Genomic DNA, 24,848 nt, shown 5'->3' on the forward strand with positions numbered 1-24,848 from the left:
TTAGACAAACAGTTATATTTTTGGAAAAATATATGAAGATACTTTTTTCCACTGGTGATAATGGATTAAACTAATCCTCCTCTTCTTTGTTCTGACCATTCTTTGGGATCACTGAAAAATTTAGAAAGCTGATAGCTTCAACTCAAAATGGATTAAAGACTTGAATGTAACACTTGAAACCATAAAACTCATAGAAGAAAATATAGGGAATAAGCTCTTTGACATTGGCCTTGGCGATGATGTTTTAAAATTTGACACCAAAAGCAAAAATAAACCAGTAGGACTGACTATATCAAACTGAAAGCTTCTGCACAGCAAAAAACCATCAATAAAATGAAAAGGCAATCTGCAGAATGGGAAAAAATATTTGCAAATTATGTATCTGATAAGGGGGTAGCATGCAAAATATATAAAGAACTGGTACAAGTCAATAGTAAAAAAACAAAAACAAAAACCACAATCCAATTTAAATAAGGAATAAAAACTGAATAGCCATTTCTTGAAAGAAAACATACAAATGACCAAGAGGTACATGAAAATATACTCAACATCAATAATCATCACAGAAAAGTAAATCAAAATCACGATGAGATCTCTCCTTACACCTGTTAGAATGGCTATCAACAAAAAGATAAGATATTCTGTATGATATCACTTATCAACTTATATGTGAAATCCAGAAAATAAAATAAACTAGTGAATATAACAAAAAAGAAACAGACTCAGAGATAGAGCGAACAAACTAGTGGTTACTGGTGGGGAGAGGGAAGGGAGAAGGGGCAAGATAGGGGTACAAGATTAAGAAGTAGATACTACTATGTGTAAAATAAATAAACTACAATGATATATTGTAGAGCACATCACAGGGATTATAGCCAATATTTTATAATAACTATAAATGGAGTATACCTTTAAAACTGTGAATCAGTATGTTGTATACCTGAAACATATAATATTGTACATCAACTACACCTCAATAAAATAGTTTTTAAAAAAGGCAAGAGATAAATGTTGTCAATGATGTGGAGAAAAGGGGACCTTTGTGCAGTTAGCAGCCTTGTAAATTGGTGTAATCAGTATAGAAAACAGTATGGAGGTTTCTCAAAAAATTAAAAATAGGGCTATCATATTATTCAGTAATCCACTTCTGGTATAGATATTCAAAATGAAAATAGGATCCCCAAGAGAAATCTGCAATACTGGTATTTTGTTATTGTTGTTGTTTGTTTGCATTGGCTGTGCTGCATAGCTTGTGGGATCTTTAGTTCCCCGACACAAGAGGTTGAACCTGGACCCCCGAAGTGAAAGCACAGAGTCCTAACCACTGGACCACCAGGGAATTCCCTGCACTCCTTTTTTTTTTTTTTTTTTTTTTTTTTTTTGCCTTACGCGGGCCTCTCACTGCTGTGGCCTCTCCCGTTGCAGAGCACAGGCTCAGCGGCCATGGCTCACGGGCCCAGCCACTCCGCGGCATGTGGGATCTTCCCGGATTGGGGCACGAACCCGTGTCCCCTGCATTGGCAGGCGGACTCTCAACCACTGCGTCACCAGGGAAGCCCTGAACTCCTTTTTTTTTTATTCACCATTTTCCACAATGCCAAGGTATGGAAATATGATGTGATATATATATCACATGAGAAAGAGTGAAATCCCGGCATTTTTGACAACGTGGATGGACCTCAAGGGTATTATGTTAAGTGAATAAACCAGACAAATATTGCATTGCATCACTGACATGTGGAATAAAAATGTCATAAAGAGAGATGTTAGATAAGTGGTTGCCAGCTGCTGAAGGGTGGGGAAAATAGGGAAAGGTCGGTGAAAGGGTATAAACTTTTAGCTACAAGATGAATAAGGTCTGAGGATCTAATGTAAGGCATGGTGACTATAGTTGATAACACTGTATTGTATAATTGAAATTCACTGAGAGTAGAACTTAAATGTTCTTGCTAAAAACAAACAAATAATAAATAAATAGATATGAGGTGATAGATATGTTAATTAACTAGACAGAGGGAATCCTTTCACTATGTATATCAAATCACCACTATGATTGCTTCAAATACCTTAAATTTTTTTCGTCAATTATACTTTGATAAAGCTGATTTTTTTTTTAAAAAAAGGGAAGATAAAAATAAACTGTGATCGTTTAGTTAGTGTTTCCATGTAGGAATTTCTTCCAGGCATTTGATGGGAAATTTATATATTTTTACAAATCCTAAATTCTGGGAAAAATCAAATAAGAAAATGGGAAAAAGCATTATAATTCTCCTGCAAGAACTAAAGCTTAGCATAAGGAATCCACGGATGTCAATTTGCAGCCCAGAGCAGGGAATGCTGATGTGTGAAGCTGAACACTCAAGGTTAAAGACAACAAGTCCCAGAACTGGGACAGGACCGTGTCTGAGTGAAGCAGTCACGATCAGGCAATAACGCGTCTAGCAGTTGTGTGTCCTGTCTGCTGCTGTAATTTTGAAATAAATTTGAAATAAATATTAATAAGCTATATGCAAAAATAAATATATAAAAATAAAAAGGTGGGAGCTCATGTTAGGCATATAGTCATTGGCAATAGAGCAAATTTAAACTCATCTGTGAACTGAATTCAGAATGTTGGTGTCTTCAGTGACTTTAGCCCAAGAATTTAAAGAAATTTTAACAGGCTCAAGATAGGCTTTCTTATTTTGGGGGACACTACCTCACATTATATTAAATATGAAACTGCACTCATATTCCAAACCATATAGGTTGAATTAAGTTGAGTAGAATTGTGTTTGGCAACATTTAAATATTAAAAAATCACTTATTTTTATTTCTTTAGTTTTCTTTATGTATTTTGGATTATGTGTGTGTATGTATGTGAGCACATGCACTTGTATATTGAGAAATTCCCTAAAATGAAATACATATTTAACATCTCTTAGGCTCTTGAGATGCTTGAAGGCCCTAGACGTTTTTTCCTAATACACATTTTCTTTGAATCACCTAGCCTAACATAATCCTATAGAATTCTCTTTGGTCATGTCAAATTTTCTACTTTATTTCCATCTTTATGCACCTTGTTTACTCAGTCTTACCAATAGTTGGGTTGGGGGGAGTCTAATTAGTTGCAAGACCACTAACTGGGTTACTTACTCTATCATCAGAGTCCAGTTAGAGGAAAGGATCCATAACGGTAATTAGAACAGGGAAAATCTCATAAAATGAATTATAGATTAGTACAAGATGGTTAAATAAAAATGTAAAAGAAGACTCTAAGCAATATAGATTTAGCAGATGCAGAGGGCAGCATCTGCTTCTGGGGTGAAGCATCATGAACAAGGAAGGAACTCAGGACTTGTAAAGGAGTCCTTCCCCTAAGGCCAAGACTTAGAGCTCACTGGAGAGGACTTTATGGTTAGAGGAGTATGCACGTCCTGCTGGTGAAGAAACATATGAGGGTACATGCTGAAGCTGGTCAGAGGAATATCCTGCCTGCTGGCTGACAACTCACAGCTCAGCAGTCCTTTGAAACTGTGTCAGAGAATGACAGTGCACCTGAACCAGGAAGAGAACCAGAAAGAAAAGCCCTCTTCCCTTGCTATGACATGGCAGTATCCCTTCAGCACCTTCTAATGGCAAAGCCTAATATTGTGTGAGCTGGTGAAGGAGCACTGTTTACAGAGCCCTTCTCCTGTGTCACAAAGAAGGGGAAAGGAGGGTGGACTTGGAGCTGAGAGGCAATTCACTAATAATAGGTGTACCTAATAATGTGTGATATGAGGAGGATTTTGAGGGGGAGTCAAGAGGTAGTTTGACCATGCAACAGCTGCTGTTTGATATGTGTCCAAATCTAGAGAAGAAAATGAAAGCTGAGTAATTTATATACACATTTAACACAGACACACACAAACACACACACTTACTCATATTATAAATATATTAGGGAAGACAGAGCTCAATTTAAAAACATGTGTACATTTTGTGAAGAGAAATGACTTGGACCTCACGGTGCTCACATGGACTGATTTCCAATCTTGATATTACTTTTGTTGGAAAGCAAAACAAATAATGAGGAAAAGTTTGAATATATGTTAGTATGGATGGCCAGGTCAAGGAATGAAACTTATATGTGCGATTCTAAAGAGAAAGAAATTTAGTATGATGCAGAGGTACAAGATACCCACATTATTATTACCCACACATAAAAGTGGATATGAAGATAACTAATTCATGCCTTACAGAAGAAATTTGTTAATGGGAAAACAGTAAAGAATAAATTTAATTTCACTTTTGGTAGCTTAGCTAATACTCTTATTTCTATGCAGTGTGCATACTCAGTAGCAAGACTTAAACTCCTAAGTCCTCCTGTGCAGGTCAGTGATGTAGATTTGTTATGACATTAGCCTGAGAGGAAAAAGCAGCCTAGCAAAAAGAATTAAGAAGCAAAAGAGCAAACACACACACACACACTGCTGTCTCAGAATCATTAACTAGTGTAATTGTCCAAAGAAAGTTGCAGATCTAAATTATAATTAAAGATTCTAATTACAGCACTTGCAATTAAGTACAGTTTTTTTTATTTCAATATTTAAAAAAATTCATGAGTAAGAAGGTAAACTTGGGGATGTGCTAGCAGCTAATTGACAAAGTTGGTAGTAGCTGACTGCACATTTAAGCAATTTATAGCTCTTCTGTGTGTATTTTTTACTTTTTTATTTGGTCTATATAGGGGGTCTTTTCCCATTCTAGTAAGCACTTTCACTGTGTGAGCATATTCTTCAGATATAAGTGGTATAGCCACCAACTATTGCACTGAAACCTAGACTAAGAACCTCAGCCCAAATGGTTATCTCGTGCACTGCTAAGTGTTAGGGTTAGATCTTGAATGATGAACACTTTGAAGTCATCTCAAGATTTCTGATCTAGAGTTTACATTAGGCAATTAAGAAACAGGCAGCCAGGTAAGTGGTGACCTTGGTTTATCGATCATATCAATCCCCTTAGTTAATACTTGTCTGTCTTATGAAAACACAGAGTGCATTAACTCTTAGAAACCCCAGAAGCTATTGGGATATTATGTAGTTCAGTAGTTAACATCATAGAGAGCTTTAGAGAATTATTAGCTCTTGATATTTGGCTGAAAATTAACACTGGGTTTAAGCTGTCAACACTTATCAGAAGTAGCCATCTGTTAATGTTTCCTCACTTTAAAGTCAGAATGTAGAAGTTGATTACTGGACAGTTATTGATATTTTGGAAGGAAATGAATTAGACTTAGCTAATATTCAGCCAATATTTTTCAGCACCCTCCTAGAATTTTTAAAAATGTTCCTCAAAATGAGAATCATAGACACTTGTGTTGGGATCAGTTGGAGTATTTATTTAAAAAGTGATTTTCTAGGTTCCTTCTACAATCTGTGGAATCATAATTGTTTGTTGTGGGGCATGACAGTCTGCCTTTTAACAGGGTTGAGGTATTTGACTGTATGCTGAGGGCAGTCAAAAGCCATCATAGGATTGGTGGACGACTGGGGTAATACAGAAGGAATGTGAAGAGTCAGATTTTCTGCAATCCAATAATTTATATTAGAGGACAAGGAAAGGAAAAAATTGTTTGAAAGCTGATATATGCCAGCCAAGAAATGATTGTAGACTGGGTCAGGGTAGAGGGACTACTACCCTGAAAGAAAGAACTGAAAAGATTTAAGAGACGTGATAGAAATGATAAGCCATTGTGATCTGTTGGAGGTAGAGGTTGAAGGAGATGTATAAGATGAAGGCTTGGGGGCATTGGGTGGATGGTGGTATCATTCACTGGGATATGGAACACAGGAAGAAAATTTTTGTTTGCTTTTGTTTTGGTGTCTAGAGGATGAGTATTTATGTTTTGGATGTATTGAGTTGGGGTCTTTGTGAGAGATTTAATTGGAGATGTCTAGGTAGCAGGAATAGACCTGGAGCTCAAGAGAACTTAGAGTGCAGATGGCTTGGGAGCCATCTGATGGTAGTTGAAGGCATACATGAACTTGTGCAAGGAAAGAGATTAGGATGCGCTGGTAATCATACCCTGACAGAACCTCTAGACTAGAGGAGGATAAAAAAGATTGCAGAGGAATCTGAGAAGGAGCAACCATGGATGTCTGTCCAAATGAAGGTAGATTCCCTTCTCTGACTAGACTGTGATCTGATCCTTAAGAACAAACGTCAGAGACCACTGCCTTTCCCTCCTTATCAGATGCAACATTGTTCAGTAGTCAGGTGTCTGTATAATTTATGGCCCTCTGTCCAGGTAGGATTCTGTATCCTGAAGGAAGTATGATTCATTTAGTAATGGGATGAACCCATAGGTTTTGCCCACAGTGAAATCTCACCTAGGGAGTGGGGTAATAGTTCCAGAAAAGAGTGCAAATAAAGGTAGTTTAACTAGTTTGACTCAATCCATTACCTTTCTGCAGGAGGGTGGCTTGTAGGAATTGCATATATCTAGTCATACCTCGCTTGGCTGCCTCAGGGGAGGGCATTCCTTACCACTCCCCCATTCTTTTGTAAAAACTAAATAACAAACAGCTAGGATTTCTGAACATTAAGTGATTTTTAAAATAAAAATTGCAAAAAAAATAATAAAATAATAAAAATTAAAATTGCAGAAGTTGCAAGTTCTTTCCCCAGGTTACAAGGGTGGGACCTGTCTTTTGGGGAAAACTATGCAGAACTTGTATTCCTTGAGGAGGAATAATAGAAACCAACCACCGGTGTTACTCCCATACATTCTCCAGGAGATACTATTACGTGTAGATTATTGTCAGACACAGGAGGTCTCAGGTCCCATGATGAGCATTTTCCCGAGAGTTAACTACAACACCAGGAGACAGTGGTTTTAGTGCCAACGCAGGAGAGCATTACAAAAGCAGGGAGAAACAACGGTGTCATATATTATGGTAAAGCCAAGAAAAGGATTTAAATGTGTCATTAGATTAAGAACAAGGAGATATTTGTTGATCGTGGTAAAAGCAACCAGATTGCAGTGGGCTGAGGCATGTGGGAGGTGAGGAAATGGAGAAAGAGTGGAGGCAACATTTTTAAGCAGCGTGGTCGGGCAGAGAAGGCAAGGTGGGGGGCAGTAGCTGCAAGGCATTATAACTACCAGACAGGCTTTTATTTTTAAAGATTGCGTTGAACTTCTCACTGTTCTTGGAACCTGCCATTATCTTTACAACTCTCTGGCCTTGCAGATGTTTTTCCCTGTTCTTGTTATGCCTACCCTCCTCCTTGGCCAACTGGAGAGCTTTCATTTATTCAAAGCCAAGCTCCATTTCATCCTCCCTGATGTTTTTCTAGGCTACTCCAAGTAGAGTCCATCCTTCTTGTCCCTGTGCTCCACCACATGGCTTTCACACGTTTTTATGACTTTGCACACTAGATTATAAAAATCTGAACATGTTTTTCTTCTTTACTGCCGTCTGAGCTACTAGAAGGCATGCGTTGTGTTTGTTCTTTTCAACCAGATTTGCTAAGTACATACTCTGTCTGTCACAGTGTTGGGAGCTGAAATACTTAAGTATAACCCAGTGCTGTCCTCATGTTGTTCACAGTGAGGTGGGGGAACAGCTAAGAAAAAAAAATCAACTTTAAACAGTGTGGTCATGTTTTTATTGAAGTATTTATGGATTAATATGGTGGCAGAGGAGATGTGGGTAGAGAATATCTATATCTGAGAAGGTTTCTAGGAAAAGAAGATAGTGGAGGACAAACAAGGCCTGGCTGGCTATGTAATGGGAAAAGTGTTTTAGCACAAAGTGAAAGAGCTTGTTGAATTTAGTAAAATGTAAAAGTTCAGTGTGAATGCAGCCTAGAATACTCTTAGAGATTTTGGGGGAGATGAAGCTAGAAAATAACTTAGAATGAGATCATGAAGGGCATTATAGCCAAATGCCCCCAAACACCATAAAAGCATCTCCAAATAAAACTTAAAACAGTAGATTTCTGTTACCATAGATCTTATTATAGCCTGGCTTTTTTTATATGTGTCAATATATTTTTAAAAATAAATATATAAAAGAAAAGCCTACTGTGATTAGTTTAATATAGTTACACAGACACACACACTCACATAAACATACACACTTCACACTTGTGAATTTAAGGATTAAGGTATTGCATGCAGGGGACTGAGATAAGATATCTGAGAGTTTTTCTACCGTCTGCCTCTGCTGATGTCTTTCTCCTTGTGCACCATTTGAGCTGTTATGGTCCAGAATCCTTGTTACTATATTTAATTTCCAGTGGCTCCTCTCATTCATTTATTCATGGACTAATTATTGCTTTTTTCCTACATTCTGGGCAGCTAGATACTGTTGATACATTGAAGAAGGTGGTCTTTGTACTTATTCTCAATGCGGAGTAAAAGTTGCCAAATGTAGGGGTTGACAGGGAAGAGAGACTGCAAGGGAGATCAATGAGTTTGGGTAACAAGGTGAAGCATGACACGTCAGAGGCCCTGCAGTATCACTATTGCTATAGGCAACATATATGGAGAATTGCTAAGCATGAGACTAGAGAGGTAAGGGAGGGAAGGGTCATTGCAGGGCTCTGGAGGCTGTGAGAAAGCATTTGGGCTTCATCCCAAGGGCTTTAGAAATTCAACTGATCAAACTCAGCAGCACTTCACTCTTTGGATCTTCTTTTGCCATATCATGACAATATCTGGGGTGCATCTTGTAGCTTTCTGTTCACTTTCAAACATCAAAGAGCCCAGTCCAGTCCAATTTTAACTTCAATCTCATATGCCATTTAGAGCTTCTCTCCTTTTCTTAGCCGTGGTCACAGGTAAGGGGTGCACAGTGGGTGAGAGGCCATGATCTACTTTTCCTCTCCTCTTTCTGGGTCTTCCAGAGTTGAAGCAAGAAAAAGGGAGATTATAAAAAGGGGGGGGGAATTCTTTTTACTTAGCTTATTCTGTTGGTGGTTCTCTCTTGGCAATCAATGACATTTGAATGGCCGGTAGAGAAATACAGGACCTCTCATGGGGCACACTTGTGATTTCTTCTCAATGATCTCTTTATTATCCAAAACACCAAAAGCACAGCTGGCTTATTCTTTCATGGACCTCTTGTGGCATCCTACTTAGCTCCTGCCCCTGGCACTTTACTTTGTGCCCTTTTGTTTCTGGGTGTCCCTCTCTTTCCAGGCCACCTTCTTCTTGAGTATGAGGAATGGGGGGAGAAGGACACTTTGAAGGTGATTCAAACCAGGCTACCTTCTTTGATATCCAAATTGTTTCTAAGAACTTTACATGTATTATACCACTTCATCCTTAAAGGAAGTAAGTTGTATAATTATCACCATTTTACAGATACATCAGCAGAAATAAAGAGAGATTAAGTGACCTGCTAAAGGTCCAGTACCTTATTCTATCTGACTTAAGATTGCATGCACTTAACATCTATTTCACATTACTCAACTTATTATTATTGCTGTTATCCTTCAATCTTGTGTTTGAGTCAGTTTTAAATGTGGAAAGAAGACTTTGACAGAGATTCCAAAACTTCAGTCTCAGCCTGCAACTTTCCATAATACATGACTAGTGTCTATATTTTAGTCTATAAAGAAGGAAATTTCCCTTTAATGTCCCACCTCCAAGGATTGTTTTTACATATGGTACAATGAAAGAACATGATGTTGGGAAACATAAGGTTTGAGTTCAAATTTTGGCTTTCTCTTTTTTTTAATGAATATGTGAAATGGGAATAGTTCTCTATATTTAATAAGGTTATTATGAATTTTAAATAAATTGTATCAAAGTGAATTGCAATTTACATATTCTATTAATCATTTTAAGTATTTTGATTAGATATATTTTAATAATTTACTGTTAGAATCTGAACCTTTAGTATCAGTTTCTAATTTGTTTGTAAACCTGCCAGGCATCTAGTTCCAAAGAGAAAGCCCAGGCGTCTTGCCTGCACAATAGTCCGAACATGCAGTAGCTGTGGTGGTCTGCAGTCTGTTTGTGTGAGCGTCTTTGCATAATAAGATTTTATGAACTGCACTAATTGAGTTTACTGCTGATCTTTTCTTAAGCTTTTCACTTTTTGCAATTTTTGCAATGCTAATACTGGGCTAAATTCCTGGTTCACACCCCTTTGAGTACCAACTGAAAGTGTTAGATCTTACCCATTCTTGTATAGTCTCAGGGTGTTTTTTCTTCAGTTGCTACATACATGCTTCATAAACCACATTTTTCTTCGTTATTGAAGAAACACACTGATAGGAACTTACTCAGAGGAGACTAACCTTTAATAGCAAAAGGGTATAATGAAATAAATTCTGGTACTTTAAAATACACTCAGTAGGGAATTCCCTGGCAGTCCAGTGGTGAGGACTCTGTGCTTTCACTGCTGAGGGCTCGGGTTCAATCCCTGGTCGGGGAACTAAAATCCCACAGGCCGCATTGCACGGCCAAAATTAAATTAAATTAAATTAAAATTTAAAACAAATACACTCAGTAAATCAAAGTAAATGAGAAATCACTCCAAGAGCAGTCATGCACTTTGATTATGTTTTAGTGAGTAGATATAATTCTTCAGAAATTGGCTACAAGCACTGACTTATAATTAATGTAACCAGGCACTAAAAAATATGCTGTCTTCACTAAATTAATGTGTCCTTGAAATCATGTTTATTCAATAAACTGTGCAATAGAGAGTGATTTCCTTGTTAGCAATACATTTTATGGAAATAACACTTAGTGGTAGTAAAGACATTAGGCTGGAAATAACATCCTTGTCTGGGTTCTGCCCCTTACAAGCTTGGAAACAGGGAAATCACTAAATTTATCCATAATCCCATCTATAAAAAGGAGAAGTTGGATTAAATTTCCCATAAAGAGTTTTTCAAATCTTGAAGTGTATGGATTCTTCAACTTCTCAGTCTCAGTTAACAGCCTCATGTGTCCTATACACAGGTCAGAGGATAGCTGCATGTTGATAGGTCCTTATGAATTTTTTTTTGTTTCTTTCTAAATGTGCTCCTTAGTTGTTTATGTGTTCTCTGAGCAATTTTGTAGTTGATCTTGGTATTATTTATTTCTTTTAGAACCTCGGTTCAAGGGACTAGGTCTTATTTGTATGAAGAAGTTGCATTGTTTTGTACTTTCTGGCAATTTTCTTGTAACACACAAATCAAGTAATTACTAACTTAGTATATACTCAAACTTGAGTTTTATTTTAAGAAACTTTTCAAAAATATTATTTTCAAGTACTGAGAATGTGTGTTATAGATGCATTTAAAAGAATCACATGCAAATAATCTGTCTGGAAATCCTGTAGTAACTTAGTGGATATGATATGAATATTATTTTATTGAAATGTCTCCTTTCCCTGCTATTTTAATATTGAAAGCAAAACCACAAAAACTAGTGAATCAACGGTATTTATTTGTTTATGTATCTATATGTCTGTATCTATATGTTTTTGTACTAATATATTGCGGTATTATGAGAAGCACAAAAGCAGAAATTGGAATGAGATAAAGTTAAAATACATATTATTTTCAGGAATAATTATTGTGTCATTATTAAAATAGATTTATTTTTACTCATACTTAAGATTCCTATTCCTGAGAATACTTTAGCATTTAATATGTTTAAATTGTGCTTTATTATTTCTATATATCTTTCTTTAATATTTTATAATATAGCAATCAAAAGTCTGATTCTAAATTTATATTAATACTTGTCATAACGATTGCCATAGATGAAAAAGATATGCAAATTCAAATTTAAGAAGTGCATCATTGGCTACTGATTACTGAACCATCATGCCAATTTTTAAAAAACCCATCTACCAAGTTTAGATGTTCACCTTCATGTTCTGGATATTTGGTTTTCAAAACAACATACTATTTGCAATGTCCTTATGCTATCATTACCCAGTATTTCATGGCACAACATGTGCTTCAGATGAAGCTCATCATTAAATGTAGTGGGTATAAACCCATATTTTAAGTAGCCTTATTGAAAATTATGAATTTGCTTTTGCATATTTCTTTGTAGGGTTGATTAGTTCATCATTCTTTATGTGGCTAATGAAGAACTCATATTAGGCATAGAAGTGATATCCCCTTTTCTTATTTTTCACTTGTGCTTGTGTAATTATTAGTGTTTTCTTCAATCTATGGTGTCATTTAGCAATAATTTTCAAGTCAATTGTCTATTTTCACTAGAGTTAGTTTAACCAGAACTAGTTATTATAACTTGAAAATTCACCTGAGTACAAATCACAATACACTGAATGCAAATGAATTCAGCATCACTTGACCATTCCCTGTTGTGGCTTCTTCTCTTCTCATAGCATGCCTTTCATGCATGACCATCATCTACTACTTATGGACATAGTGAGAGTACCAATATCATTCCCTATATTATTAGCAAAGCTTAATTTACTTCTTATATTTACATAAGAATTCTATATAAACATAAAGATTCTAATGTTTTCTTCCTACACCCAAATGGATGTACATAGCCCACTTTGTAAGCTACTGCTCTAAGCTGATAATCTTGCTTCTGCTCACAGACCCTCACTTAATTGAGGTACAGTACAGTTGATTACAGTTATACTTACTAACTTATAACCAACCTGCCCGCCGATATTAGACCCATGTAACTTTCACTGGAGTCACATGATGAAGTTTCAGATGTTTTCAAACATCTCATTTCAGTCACAAAAATCTTTTATTTTTCTCTCACAGAGGGCTAGTGTGATAGGCTGCAATGATGGCACCCATTCTTCACCCCTTTCAATATCAACATCTTTTTTCATTAACTTCACAATGCCCTCCCACTGAGAGTGAGGTGACCTGCTAAAGTATTTGTCACTCAACTCAATTATGTGACTTTCTTTGGCCAGTGGGTTATTAACAGACATCACACAAGCAATGGCTTGAAATGGGCTTGTGCATTGGGGGTTGTTCTTTTGTACTTCTGCCATCATCATGAGAAATGTAAGTGCAGGGTAGACCAGTGGTCCCTGGAGTAGGATGAGAGACACTTGGAGCAGAGCTGAGTTGCCCCATTGTCTCTATACAATAACAGCTCAGATCAGCCAATGGCCGCCTAACCCACAGATGCATGAGCAAGAACAGCTGAGAACAACTGAGCCCAGGTGAGATCAGCTGACCTTCAGTCTTATGAGTTAATAATAAATGGTTGATATTTTAAACTACTGCATTTTAGGTGTTTTTTAACACGGCAATAGCTAAATGGTATAAGTTAGTCTCTAGGTTTTACTGGTTAAACTCTGATTTCCCTTAATGGCTTTTACAAAATCAGGAGTGGCAAAGAGTACCTTATATTTTAGTTTTTCCCACTTGTATGCTCTGTTCACTCATCAACCCATTGCATTTTGGTTTCTGAACTCTTTTTTTCTACTAAGCATTCAAGATCTTTCACCACTATTTGACACTGTTAATCTCTATATGCTTTTTAAAATTTCTTTTCTCTTAGTTTGATACTTTTCTCTACCTCTACTCATTGTGTATGTGTGTATGTATCTGTGTTCTTTTATGATTCCTCTTCCATAATTTTCTAGAGTTCTTATTTATTTTAATCAGTTAATCATGAGATATCTAAATAAGTTATTCCATCTATCCTCATCATTTTGTCACTGCTAAAAACAATATAGCCTAGGGACATATCCAATATATTAGTAATCACATTAAATGTAAATGGACTGAATTGTCTTACCATTAAAAGATGGAAATGGTCAGGTTCAACAAAAATTTTTCCTAAGCTATTTTAAGTACATTGAAAATTATTGCTATCTTCAGAGCATACTCTCTTATCATAAAGCAGTAAAATTAAACATCAATGACAAAAATATAAGTAAAAGAAACTGATATATTTGGAATCATAAAAACACACTTCAGGGCTTCCCTGGTGGCGCAGTGGTTGGGAGTCTGCCTGCCGATGCAGGGGACATGGGTTCGTGCCCCAGTCTGGGGGGATCCCACATGCCGCGGAGCGGCTGGGCCCGTGAGCCATGGCCACTGAGCCTGCGTGTCCGGAGCCTGTGCTCCGCAACGGGAGAGGCCACAACAGTGAGAGGCCCGTGTAACACACACACAAAAAAACAAAAAACAAAAAACAAACAAACAAACAAACAAAAAACACACTTCACAATATCTCCCACATAAAGAAAAAAAAAGCTGTAATAGGAAGTATAAAATGTCTTCAACTGAAAAATAAACAGAAACAGATCCCTGCCTATATAATCACTAGAAACATGAAAGAAATGCCATTGCTGAGCTGTGGGGAAATATAGGTCAGTCAATAAATGGTACCAGAAAGTTGTTTTCCATTTGAAAAAAAAAAAAATTTGATCTGTGTCTCATATGATACACAGTAATTCCAGGACCTAAATGTTAAAAGCAGAACTTTGACATGTTTAAGAGAAACATACAGGGGTATATTTATGATCTTTTATATACCTTTATGATCTTTATTATAATTCTTAGTGAGTTCTGTATTTTCTAAAATATTTGTATATAGAAAATATGAAGAATTTCTATAACTCAATAAGAAAAGGACAACCTAAAAGGAAACTGAGTAAATGACATGAACAAACAATCCATAAAAGGGAAAAGTAGAGCATTTACTAAACATATGAAAATGTGTTAAATTTTACTAGTTAATAGAAAAAGCCAAATGACAGCACTGTGAACCATTTCATGCCAACCATAATGGTTAAAATGAAATATTCTGTCTATACCAAGTTGTAGAGAACCTAGTGGGGATATAAATGTATACATCTCTTAGGATTTCAACTTGACAATATCTTGTTATTTTTGAAGATTTGACAGTATCTTGTTATTTATTGTGATGTATACACCTCTTACAATTTCATTTTGACAAAATCTTGTTATTGATTGCACATATAATAAATTTTGTATTGCCACTTGTCCATTTACTCTAGAGCAGTGATGGATATACCATGATCCATGGGCAAAATCCTGTTGACCGCCTTTCCTTGTAAACACATATTTATTGCAGTATAGCCACTCTGACTCATTGAAGTGTTATCTGTGTCAGACTACAATAGCAGAGCTGAGTAGTTGTGATACTGACCGTATGGCCAGCAAAGCCTAGAACACTTACTAACTGGACCCTGATGGAAAAAGTTTGCCAACCTCTGGTCTAAAGTAACTCTTACCTTAAAGCATTGTTTGATAATGTTCATAACAGTACTGCTTACAATAGTGACAAAGGAAATAGAAAAAATATTAAAGAACATGGAAAAAGGAGGAATACTGTAAAAGTTCTTACAAGGTAATGCTAGGTAGCAATGAAAATGAACCAAAGTACTAGATATATTGCTATGAATAAATCTCAACAATGTAACTAAAAAAAAATCTGTCAGAAAAGTATACACAGTATGATCTCATTTATAGAAATGTTAAAAATGTGACACAGAACACATACATTTATATAGTAAATATGTAAGCCCATGTATGGGAATGATAAACACTAAATTCAAGATGATTATTTCCTCACAGAGTAGGGGAATGTGATTGAGGAGGGATACACAGGAGAGAGAATGCTTCGATAATATTTGTGATTCTTGCTGGTTATGGTTACAAAGTGTTTGTAGTATTCTTTACACTCTCTTATGTCTCTGAAGACAAAGTAAAATAATACACAATGAAAGCCATAGTGCCTTTTGTGAAGATCTGCTAGAAGATCTAGCAGATCTAGCAGAAGGCAGAGGAACAAAGGTATAATTGCAGTATACGATCTTTAGTAATAGAAAGCTGTACTATGAGTAGTAAAGATACAGACAGCTGACTGTTTCTTCCAGATATTCAAGGGGCTGGGAGCATGGCTGTGAGTACAGTTCTTGGCCCAGGCAAGTAGGGAACTTGCTTTATCTGATGAACAGCGAGGATGCGGATTGCTAAAATTGCCTAGAGCATAACATGAATGTACCTGGTTGCGGAGAGGGGAAGAAAAAGGCACAGGTCACTCTGCAGAGGTTGGCAGAGCATACCTGGGACACTGCGAAGGTTCAAAACCAGTATTCTTAAAAATACTTTTTAAAAAGAACTCACCTGTAATTTACTGTTTGGAAACCTTGAGTATCTCCTATGTGATGGGTCTGTAGGGAATATTTGTTGCTATAGCAAGAGCTTCTGAAACAGATAAAACATCTCATAATTTTATAGAAATGGAAAAATTGAATTTGAAGTTTTACAGAAAGTTGTAAAATATATTCAGTGTGCCTGAACAAGCAAATGTCCAATGTGTTCACATCAGGCTTGGATTTGGGAGAACCACAGTTGGAAGAAACATTTGCATAAAAATTTGTCAGATAGCAAAAACTCATCTCTTAATCAAGCTTCTTTTTAAAAATTGAGTTACACTTATATAGAATTGAACTTAAAAAAAATGACTAAACCACAGAGAGTGAGGGTGGATTAGATGAAGATATTTTCTTCTAAGGATTAGGAGCCCAGAGCCACTCTTTACTTACTGTCCATATGTCATTACCTCTGGCCATTTCTTGTTATCTTCATCCATTCAACTTTTGAGGGATCGCTGGGAATCATTTACTTTCATTTACTTGAGTAAGTGTTGTATAAATGATTTGTTATTGTCATAAGTATGTGGCCTTTTTTTTTTTTTTTTTTTTTTTTTGCGGTACGCGGGCCTCTCACTGCTGTGGCCTCTGCCGTTGTGGAGCACAGGCTCCGGACACGCAGGCTCAGCGGCCATGGCTCACGGGCCCAGCCGCTCCACAGCATGTGGGATCTTCCCAGACCGGGGCACGAACCCATGCCCCCTGCATCAGCGGGTGGACTGTCAACCACTGCGCCACCAGGGAACTCCGTATGTGGTCTTTTTAATGTCCTTTTTTAAGCACATAATTTTAGTTGAGTGAGATTGCCAGTTGCTAAGTTGTTTATTTTCAAACATGTGATGGCTATGGCTTTATGCACAAAGGACAGTATCTGAATTTACAATCTCAGGTGCATAAATGAACATTTTAGTTATTTATCATGGAAGTGTCTGTACAAACATACATACACTAACCAAAATTTTTAATATCCAAAAATTGTCAGTATCGATCATAATTGTGAATTGTACACCTCATCTAAAATGTATACATCCTCTTATCCTAAGAAAGACAGAGAGAGAATGAAAAAGAGGGGAGGTGGGGAACGAGAAAAGAGAGAGAGAGGGTGAGAGAGAGATTGAATAAACCAACTTTTAATGTACTGGAGGATGATAATAGGGGAATTGATCACTAGCTGGTCTGTATGAATATTTAAAAGTACATTTTAACCTGAGATGTTTGCAAAATATTCATATTTTAAGTATTCTAATACCTTTTCAAAGTATTTTATTACAATTTCATTAAATAAACTTTATTGAAATCATCTTCCCCAATACATTCTTGTTAGCAGTATGACATCTCCCCATTTTTTTAGGATTAAGAAAGGAATAAGATTTTTTTTATAGTTTCTTTGGCAACAGGTGATGTCATATAGATCCCACAGTGTGTGTGTTTAATAGTTTTTTCTTTTCCTTTCTTCTTTTTTTTCTACTGAGAATCAGGCTGCCTGCTTGCCTCCTTATTCATTCTTGAGATAAATTATTTGGGACAGTCCACCCAGACCCGGTCCAAGCATGCCCCCTTTCTGAGTGGTTCTAAACTATACAATGTAGTAAAGCAGTTTGCCTAAGACCTTGTTCAACTTAAAGACACCAGAGAAAGTAAATTTATTATTTTCTTTTCATAATAATATGTAGCTAATTGTGCAAATACACATGCTTTATCCCATTGTAAGTGGCAACATTTATTGATAAGATAAAGGAATGATCTTTCAAAATTCACTTCTCAAAATAGCTTTCTCTCTTTTTAAACTATTTATATTATTATTTTTGTTGAAATTTTATAGTGTCTTTGTATCGAAAACATTTATTATTTTCAAAATAATTCTATTTTATATTTCAGGAATATACAATAGATGTTTTCTTTCGACAAAAATGGAAAGATGAACGGTTAAAATTTAAAGGTCCTATGAACATCCTTCGACTTAACAATTTAATGGCCAGCAAAATCTGGACGCCAGATACCTTCTTCCACAATGGGAAAAAATCAGTAGCACATAATATGACAATGCCAAACAAGCTTCTTCGAATCCAGGATGATGGGACTCTGCTATACACAATGAGGTATGTGTTCAGGTTTGATATGTTACCATTAAATACTGAGGAATCTGTATATTAACCAACCAGCCAACCTAGCTGTCAAGTATTAACAAGTTGAACATTTTCACAACAGATTATTGAGGTAACCAGAATATGCTTTATAAATGCTTTGATATTTAAAATATAGAGGTTATGAGTTTGACACTCAGCTTAGTGTGTTAAAGCTTAAAAATTGCCTTAGCTGTTAAGAATTGATTTTTTTTGGCAGTTTACTTTTCATACTACATTTTAGTTACATACAACTTTAATAGTATGATTTAAATGTTTCTTTATACAAGCACATAATTTTATTTTTAATATCTCATGAAATATCTCATCAAAATTTTAAGTGATTTTTAAGCAAGTTTCACTTAATTTAATATTTTAGTCCTTCTTATGAAGGGAGAAAAATACTTTTATAACCTCAGAGATGTCATGTGATATCAAGTTCACGAGTCAATCTTAAAAAATTATCGAAAGAAATATACAGTTGTTGACTCTAATCACTGTTCCATTTGAACTCTTCTCATGAATTAATCTTTTTAAAATAAGTTACTCATATTACATAACAAAGAAAACACTCATGAATTAATTTTTTTTTTTTTTTTTTTTTTTTTTTTTTTTTTTTTTGCGGTACGCGGGCATCTCACTGCTGTGGCCTCTGCCGTTGTGGAGCACAGGCTCCGGATGCGCAGGCTCAGTGGCCATGGCTCACGGTCCTAGCCGCTCCGCGGCATGTGGGATCTTCCCAGACCGGGGCACGAACCCATGTCCCCTGCATCGGCAGGCGGATTCTCAACCACTGCGCCACCAGGGATGCCCTGAATTAATCTTTTTAAAATAAGTTACTTATATTACATAACAAAGAAAACAATCACAAATCTAATAAAATGGTGTATAATCTAAAAGGTAAATGTTTGATAAAGACTTTAAAACATAGATAACTTTCATCAGCATTGTATATAGACAGATGTGTATTCGAAGCATTTGATGTATTATTTCATATGAAATGTTAAGTGTTGGATTTCAATTGTGAAAGTTATTTAAGAAGGGACAATAATACAGTCTTGATCTTTAAAGAAAAAAACTCTTAAGTTCTCATTGCTAAATGACCATTGCCTAAAATGGAAGTTAGCTATTCTTTCAGCTTCTCTCTTTGAATCTTGCAATATAGATGCCGTATCCCCCTTGATTTTACACGCTAATTAGTCCTGTGAATTAAGACAATGATTGGAAATTTGGAGTTTGGAAAAATATTGTGTAGGGTTCTAGTTAAATACTCTCTTGGAAGTATATAAGCTATAATTAAATTGTTGGTTACATTTGTTTTGTTCATTGTCAGAGATTCTTCTATAAGTTCAGTTTAGTCCCTATTTTATGTAATTTACCTTTGTCTGAAATGGAATAGTTGATAATTTTCTTTAAAACAAATTTGCTATGATTACTCTTTAATGTGACCACGTATATATAAAAAAAATTTTTCATTAACATTCATAACCTGTGTCCATAATTTGAATAGTCTAGTCTCAACAAGATATTTCTAGGAGATATATCTATATATGTAACTATGTCTATATTTATATTTTTATATATGTATCTATATATAGTATATGATATTCATTTACAATTTACATAATTTTGAAAGGTGCTTCTCTGAGGCATTATTGAATTCCTATATCAATTTTGCTATATGGTTATTGATAGAATGTTGGGAGAAAATAACATTCTTTTTATGACAGAGGTTTATTTTTCATTTTTTCTTCAAGATTTCAAATGTTAATACTGAAGTTAATGGGAAAATAACCTTCAAAAATGTGTACATAACTTCTTCTTAACTAACCATATAGTACAAAATACTTAAAGTATATTTTTAAATAAATATTGTTACTTGAGCTCAGATTTTGTAGGTGCAAATGTCTTCTGAAGGATCGCCTAAATGTGAAAGAACAAAAGCATATTTAAATGTGAATTAGCCTAATCAGATGCCCTAATGAGGGTCCTACCTCATCATTAATTCTGTTGACCACAATAAGTAGTGATTTATCTTGACTTGCAAATTTACTTGACTTGCAAATTTATCTTGACTTTCATACAAAGAGTGGAATTTTGACTTTTAGGCTTACAGTTCAAGCTGAATGTCCAATGCACTTGGAGGATTTTCCAATGGATGCCCACTCATGTCCTCTGAAATTTGGCAGCTGTAAGTACGGGGATGAAGGTACATGTTTTGGGTCAATAAAATCAGGGATAGTCAGCAGCACAACTTAATTGTATACTTTCTTCTCATATGATGGGATGTTTCATACTTGCCCAATAAGATGCAGAAATAAAAAAACATACTGATTTCCCTCAAGTAATCAATTGGCTAGCCCTATTGTGCTCTCAAATATCATATCTTAATCATTGTGTTTAATTGTCATTTGCTTTACTGCTAATAAAAAACATCCTGTGTTTTTATCAATGTGAAAAGGTAGACTGGGAGCTCCTTGAAGGCCAGGACTATGTCATTTACCTTCTTTTTCAAGTGCTAACCCATTAAAAATGCTAAATAAATGGCTTTTTTTTTCAACTAAGAATGAAATGTTAAGGATAGATTCTATTTGTTAAAGTAGTGATCAGCCTGTTACAAAAGGCAACAGAGAATAGGTGAAAAAAAAAAGTGGATCTCTAATTACCTTTCTACTCTCTAATAATGGAAGGAAAGTTTCTTTCTAAAATAAATTTGAAGGAGATGATGTAACTCGATTGCTACATGTGGGCACTTTCTGTGTACATAAAATATTTCAGAAAGGGCTCTGTGCGTTTGGCTGTTCTTTAGGTCACTGAGGTTGTATCTTATATGTCAAGCAGAAGCATTAGCTCTCCCAGAATAATTGAAAAGAGGGAAGGTCAAATCATCTCCATAGGCCCACAAGGCATTCAGGGCAGGTTCAGGATAAATTCATGGACACAGCTAAGCAGCTTCTCTCTTTTGTGAGTGTGTTCCATAGCCTGACCTTTTCAGAAACCTTTGCTCTTTCTGGCACCTCCATCTTTGTCCGTTCTGGGCAGTTTTGACTTTTCATTCTCTTGCATAGAAATGCAGTTCTCTCACCTGATACAAATATGTATGACTGAATAATATGCCTTCTCCCCACAGACTGTATCAAGTGAAAGAAAAGAGAAGAATGGTGGCTAATATGAATGCAAAACCCTCTAATTTTATTGATGGCCATAGTTTTGTGGAATGAGAAGTTCAATCTTGTCTGTTCTGTTCAATCTTACGAAAGGTGTCAGTTCTCTATTTTCTTTGAGGATCTCCTCTTTGTTTAACAATAAAGCCTTTTTTCTTTTCACGGAAACTATCACTTCAATACTGACACTTCTTCGAAGATTATTTAAGATAGTCAATCATGTTATACAAAGTAAACATGATGCTGGAAAAACTACAGCAGATGCAGCAGAGGAAAACTCATTTGCATTGCATAAATGGCATTAAATAGAAAACTGAAAAGGTTTCATACCAAAGAAAGGATTTATTCAAGATGTAGTAATGGTCTAAGAAGGAAAGGCATTTTTCAGTGGACAAGTTAGTGACATTAAGATACCAAATATAAATGACGTATGATGTCTCAATTCTGAATTTGAAATAAATACACCTGAAAATATTTTAAATTAAATTTTAAAATGCCTTAGAGTGCATCTTCAGAGTAGTGTAATATTGTACATTTGAGAATATGGTTTTCTGTATCTAGAAGTGTTGCAAGCAACACGTAGAGCTTACTGTTAGGCATTTTCTATTGAAGTAATTGTTTTTATTTATTTTTCTCTATATTTATTTTCTGACACATTGAGTAAAAATTGTATATTCTTTTATTTATCCTTGCCAATAGTAGGTACTTGATAGTATGGACACAAGCATGGTGTATAGACTAACAAGCCAACCCAAAACTTAAAATGTTGGCATAACAAATTTTGGCGGAAGAAGTCATGACTTTTTCTTCTAGTCATTTACTCCTCACTTATTTAAAAAACTCCCTTTTGTCCCCACAAATGATAGAATTTCTGGAACTTTATATCATTGTTCTCAAATAAAAGAAGCATCTTTTCTACTAATTTAAATTTTGAATTCAGTTTCGTTTTGTGTTATTCCCGTTGCCTCACATCTTTATATAATTCCTTGCTGTTTAATTTGATTTAAAACTTCCTGAATGGAAATCTAAGAGTATTCTGGGCATTATCCCAAAAGAAATTATAAATTTTCTTTTTGGATAAAAATGATTTGGGGATTGTTTTGGTTATCAAATATTAAGAATTGGACAGTATGCATTTAATGTTTAATGCAGATTAGGACTCAAAATGGATTACTGCATAAAATTAAATAAAATTATTTAATGGAAACCTAATCTAGATATGGAATTTATAAAGAAATTTGTCTTTCTCTCCTTTTATACTTCACTGAAAAATCACAATTGTCTCCAAGTTTATATGTGTGTTGATAGGCCAGGAAATGTCTTTAATCTCCATTGCATAACTTTCTGCTCTCTCTTCTCTCATCAGACCCCCAATCTAAAAAATATTCCTGCCTAAAAAATGAAAGTAAATAATTGCTTTTTTATAAAAGACATGGGCAGGATCAGTCATTTTCTTTAACATATTCTTAGGCTTCTATCCAGATTTCCGTCTTTCATAACAGTAAATAACCGAATTAAAATATTATGAGTTTATTGATTAATCTAGCAAGAATGAAGTGAGAACATTTTCCTTGTGACAGGCATTGTGCCAGGTGCAAGAAGTATAGATATGAGTAAGATAGAGTCTCTCCCATTAGTCTCTTACTAATTTCTTTAAAATGTCACCTATGTTTGTAGAGTTTCATCTTCTCTTATTTATGTTTAAAGGTAAACGTCAAAATTCCAAAGTAGAATTATTATAATTACTTAAAATAAAACCTCATAATTTATTAAGATCCACAACTACTGAGTACTCTGAGGCCTTCTGATATGAACTGGAGCATGTTATGTCTTTTTGGTTTATTAAATTCTGTGTCATTTGAAATTTTATTGAAGAGAAGGCCACTTGATCTGCAAATGCATTGTTAGTTATACACATTACTAATGTTACTTATTTATACATAACAGCAGAATCATCAATGATTAATTAATTGAAATTAATTAATAAAAATTTAAACCTTAGGGTAACTGAATTCATTCATATGCAAGCTGTAGGAATAGATCTGCTATAAAAACAAATACATATATATATATATACATATTATGATATCAAGTATGTATAATGATATACATATATACATACATTTTTAGAATGCTATTTCAAAAATTGTTTCACATAATCTAATTATTTGTGGATGTAGGTGTATACATGTATTTCACTGATATTAACATTTACTAGTAACATTCTGAAAACCAGACAACACTGTAGTATGTCATTAAAAGACCACACAGTGAATAAGACACAACATTCACTTTATTGTAACTAATGCTTAAGTGGGAATGGATTTGTGCTCACAGACTTTAGATCAAGTTAAGTATCAGAACCACCCCAGAACAATGGTATTAACCTAGAAAACCTATTAGATGGCAGGTAAATGAGCTTTTCCAGTGTCCTGGAGAGCTAGAGGCAGAGATATTGCTGGAGACAGCTGGTTCTTTCTCTCCCTCAACTGAAAATGTGATTGTGATGCTGAGTTTTGCTCAAGGACAGGGGTAACTAATATTTCTAAACATTCCTTTGAGCAAAAGTGCATAGAAGTCCTTTGAAAGGTCAGTAGTACAGCTGGAATTGTCTGGTTATTCAACTGTGGAGAGAGTATACCTGCATGGAGAGGTCAGCTGTTCCCCCTACAGGTGCAAGGGAAATGCCAGGGCCAGAGAAGTACTGAGACAAGATAGGCTGCCTGCCTTCCAGCGTTAGAGTCATCTCACTTCTGCTCAGTTCTGTATCCTTGGCCAAATAAATCAGAAAATTATACTTGGTCTGTATGTGATTTGTCTCCTCCTGCCAATCCATAGCTTAATTAGGATGCTATGCAAGTATAGTTCAGTGAGATCTGTGTGCATTAATTAATTTTAAAATGAACAGGTTTTAAAAAGTGTTTTCAACTTATGAAAATATAGCATTCTGAATTATTTTGCATATTCTTCAGAATTCTCATTCTTCTAATGAAATGCATTGTACTATGATAGTTAAGTCACTTAATTCTTAACTAGTTGAATGTTTTGAAGAAAAACCTACAAAACTAACTAAAAAAATAATACCTAAAATAAACACATGTCATCATTATTCTCACATGGACATAAGTTTTTCATGAGTGATTATTATTTCTAAATTAACTGGTTAAATGGGCCTTGGGCATTCATAACCTGTTTATTGCAATGCCGTCATCTACTACCTTGTGAATATGGAGGATGTTTTAACCATCTCAGGGCCCAGTGATTTTTGCAGGCTCTAAAGAGAAATTTGCTCTTCATCTCTCAAAGTGGTTACAGTGAAAATACTCTTGTGGTCATGGTTGTCTCTCTTGGTCTGCTTCACACCCTTCATATTGAAGTTGTAAATTTCAAAGACACTTTTTTGCCTTAATATGTCAATTTTTATAGTAAACAATAATTCTATGAAATAT

At 35.2% G+C, this 24,848-nt stretch overlaps 1 protein-coding gene across 3 annotated transcripts in view; it reads left to right on the forward strand.

Moving 5' to 3' along the window:
• The window catches only part of GABRA2 (gamma-aminobutyric acid type A receptor subunit alpha2), a 118,329-nt gene that overhangs the window by 51,240 nt on the left and 42,241 nt on the right, over positions 1 to 24,848 (forward strand). For all 3 annotated transcript variants that reach the window (XM_060091290.1, XM_060091283.1, XM_060091298.1), the window contains exons 4-5: positions 17,991 to 18,211; positions 20,344 to 20,426. In XM_060091290.1, the coding sequence (XP_059947273.1) occupies positions 17,991 to 18,211; positions 20,344 to 20,426 (304 nt within the window). The remainder of the gene's footprint in view (positions 1 to 17,990; positions 18,212 to 20,343; positions 20,427 to 24,848) is intronic.

The sequence above is a fragment of the Mesoplodon densirostris genome, chromosome 1 (assembly GCF_025265405.1).
Source record: "Mesoplodon densirostris isolate mMesDen1 chromosome 1, mMesDen1 primary haplotype, whole genome shotgun sequence".
In the NCBI taxonomy this organism is placed as follows: domain Eukaryota; kingdom Metazoa; phylum Chordata; class Mammalia; order Artiodactyla; family Ziphiidae; genus Mesoplodon; species Mesoplodon densirostris.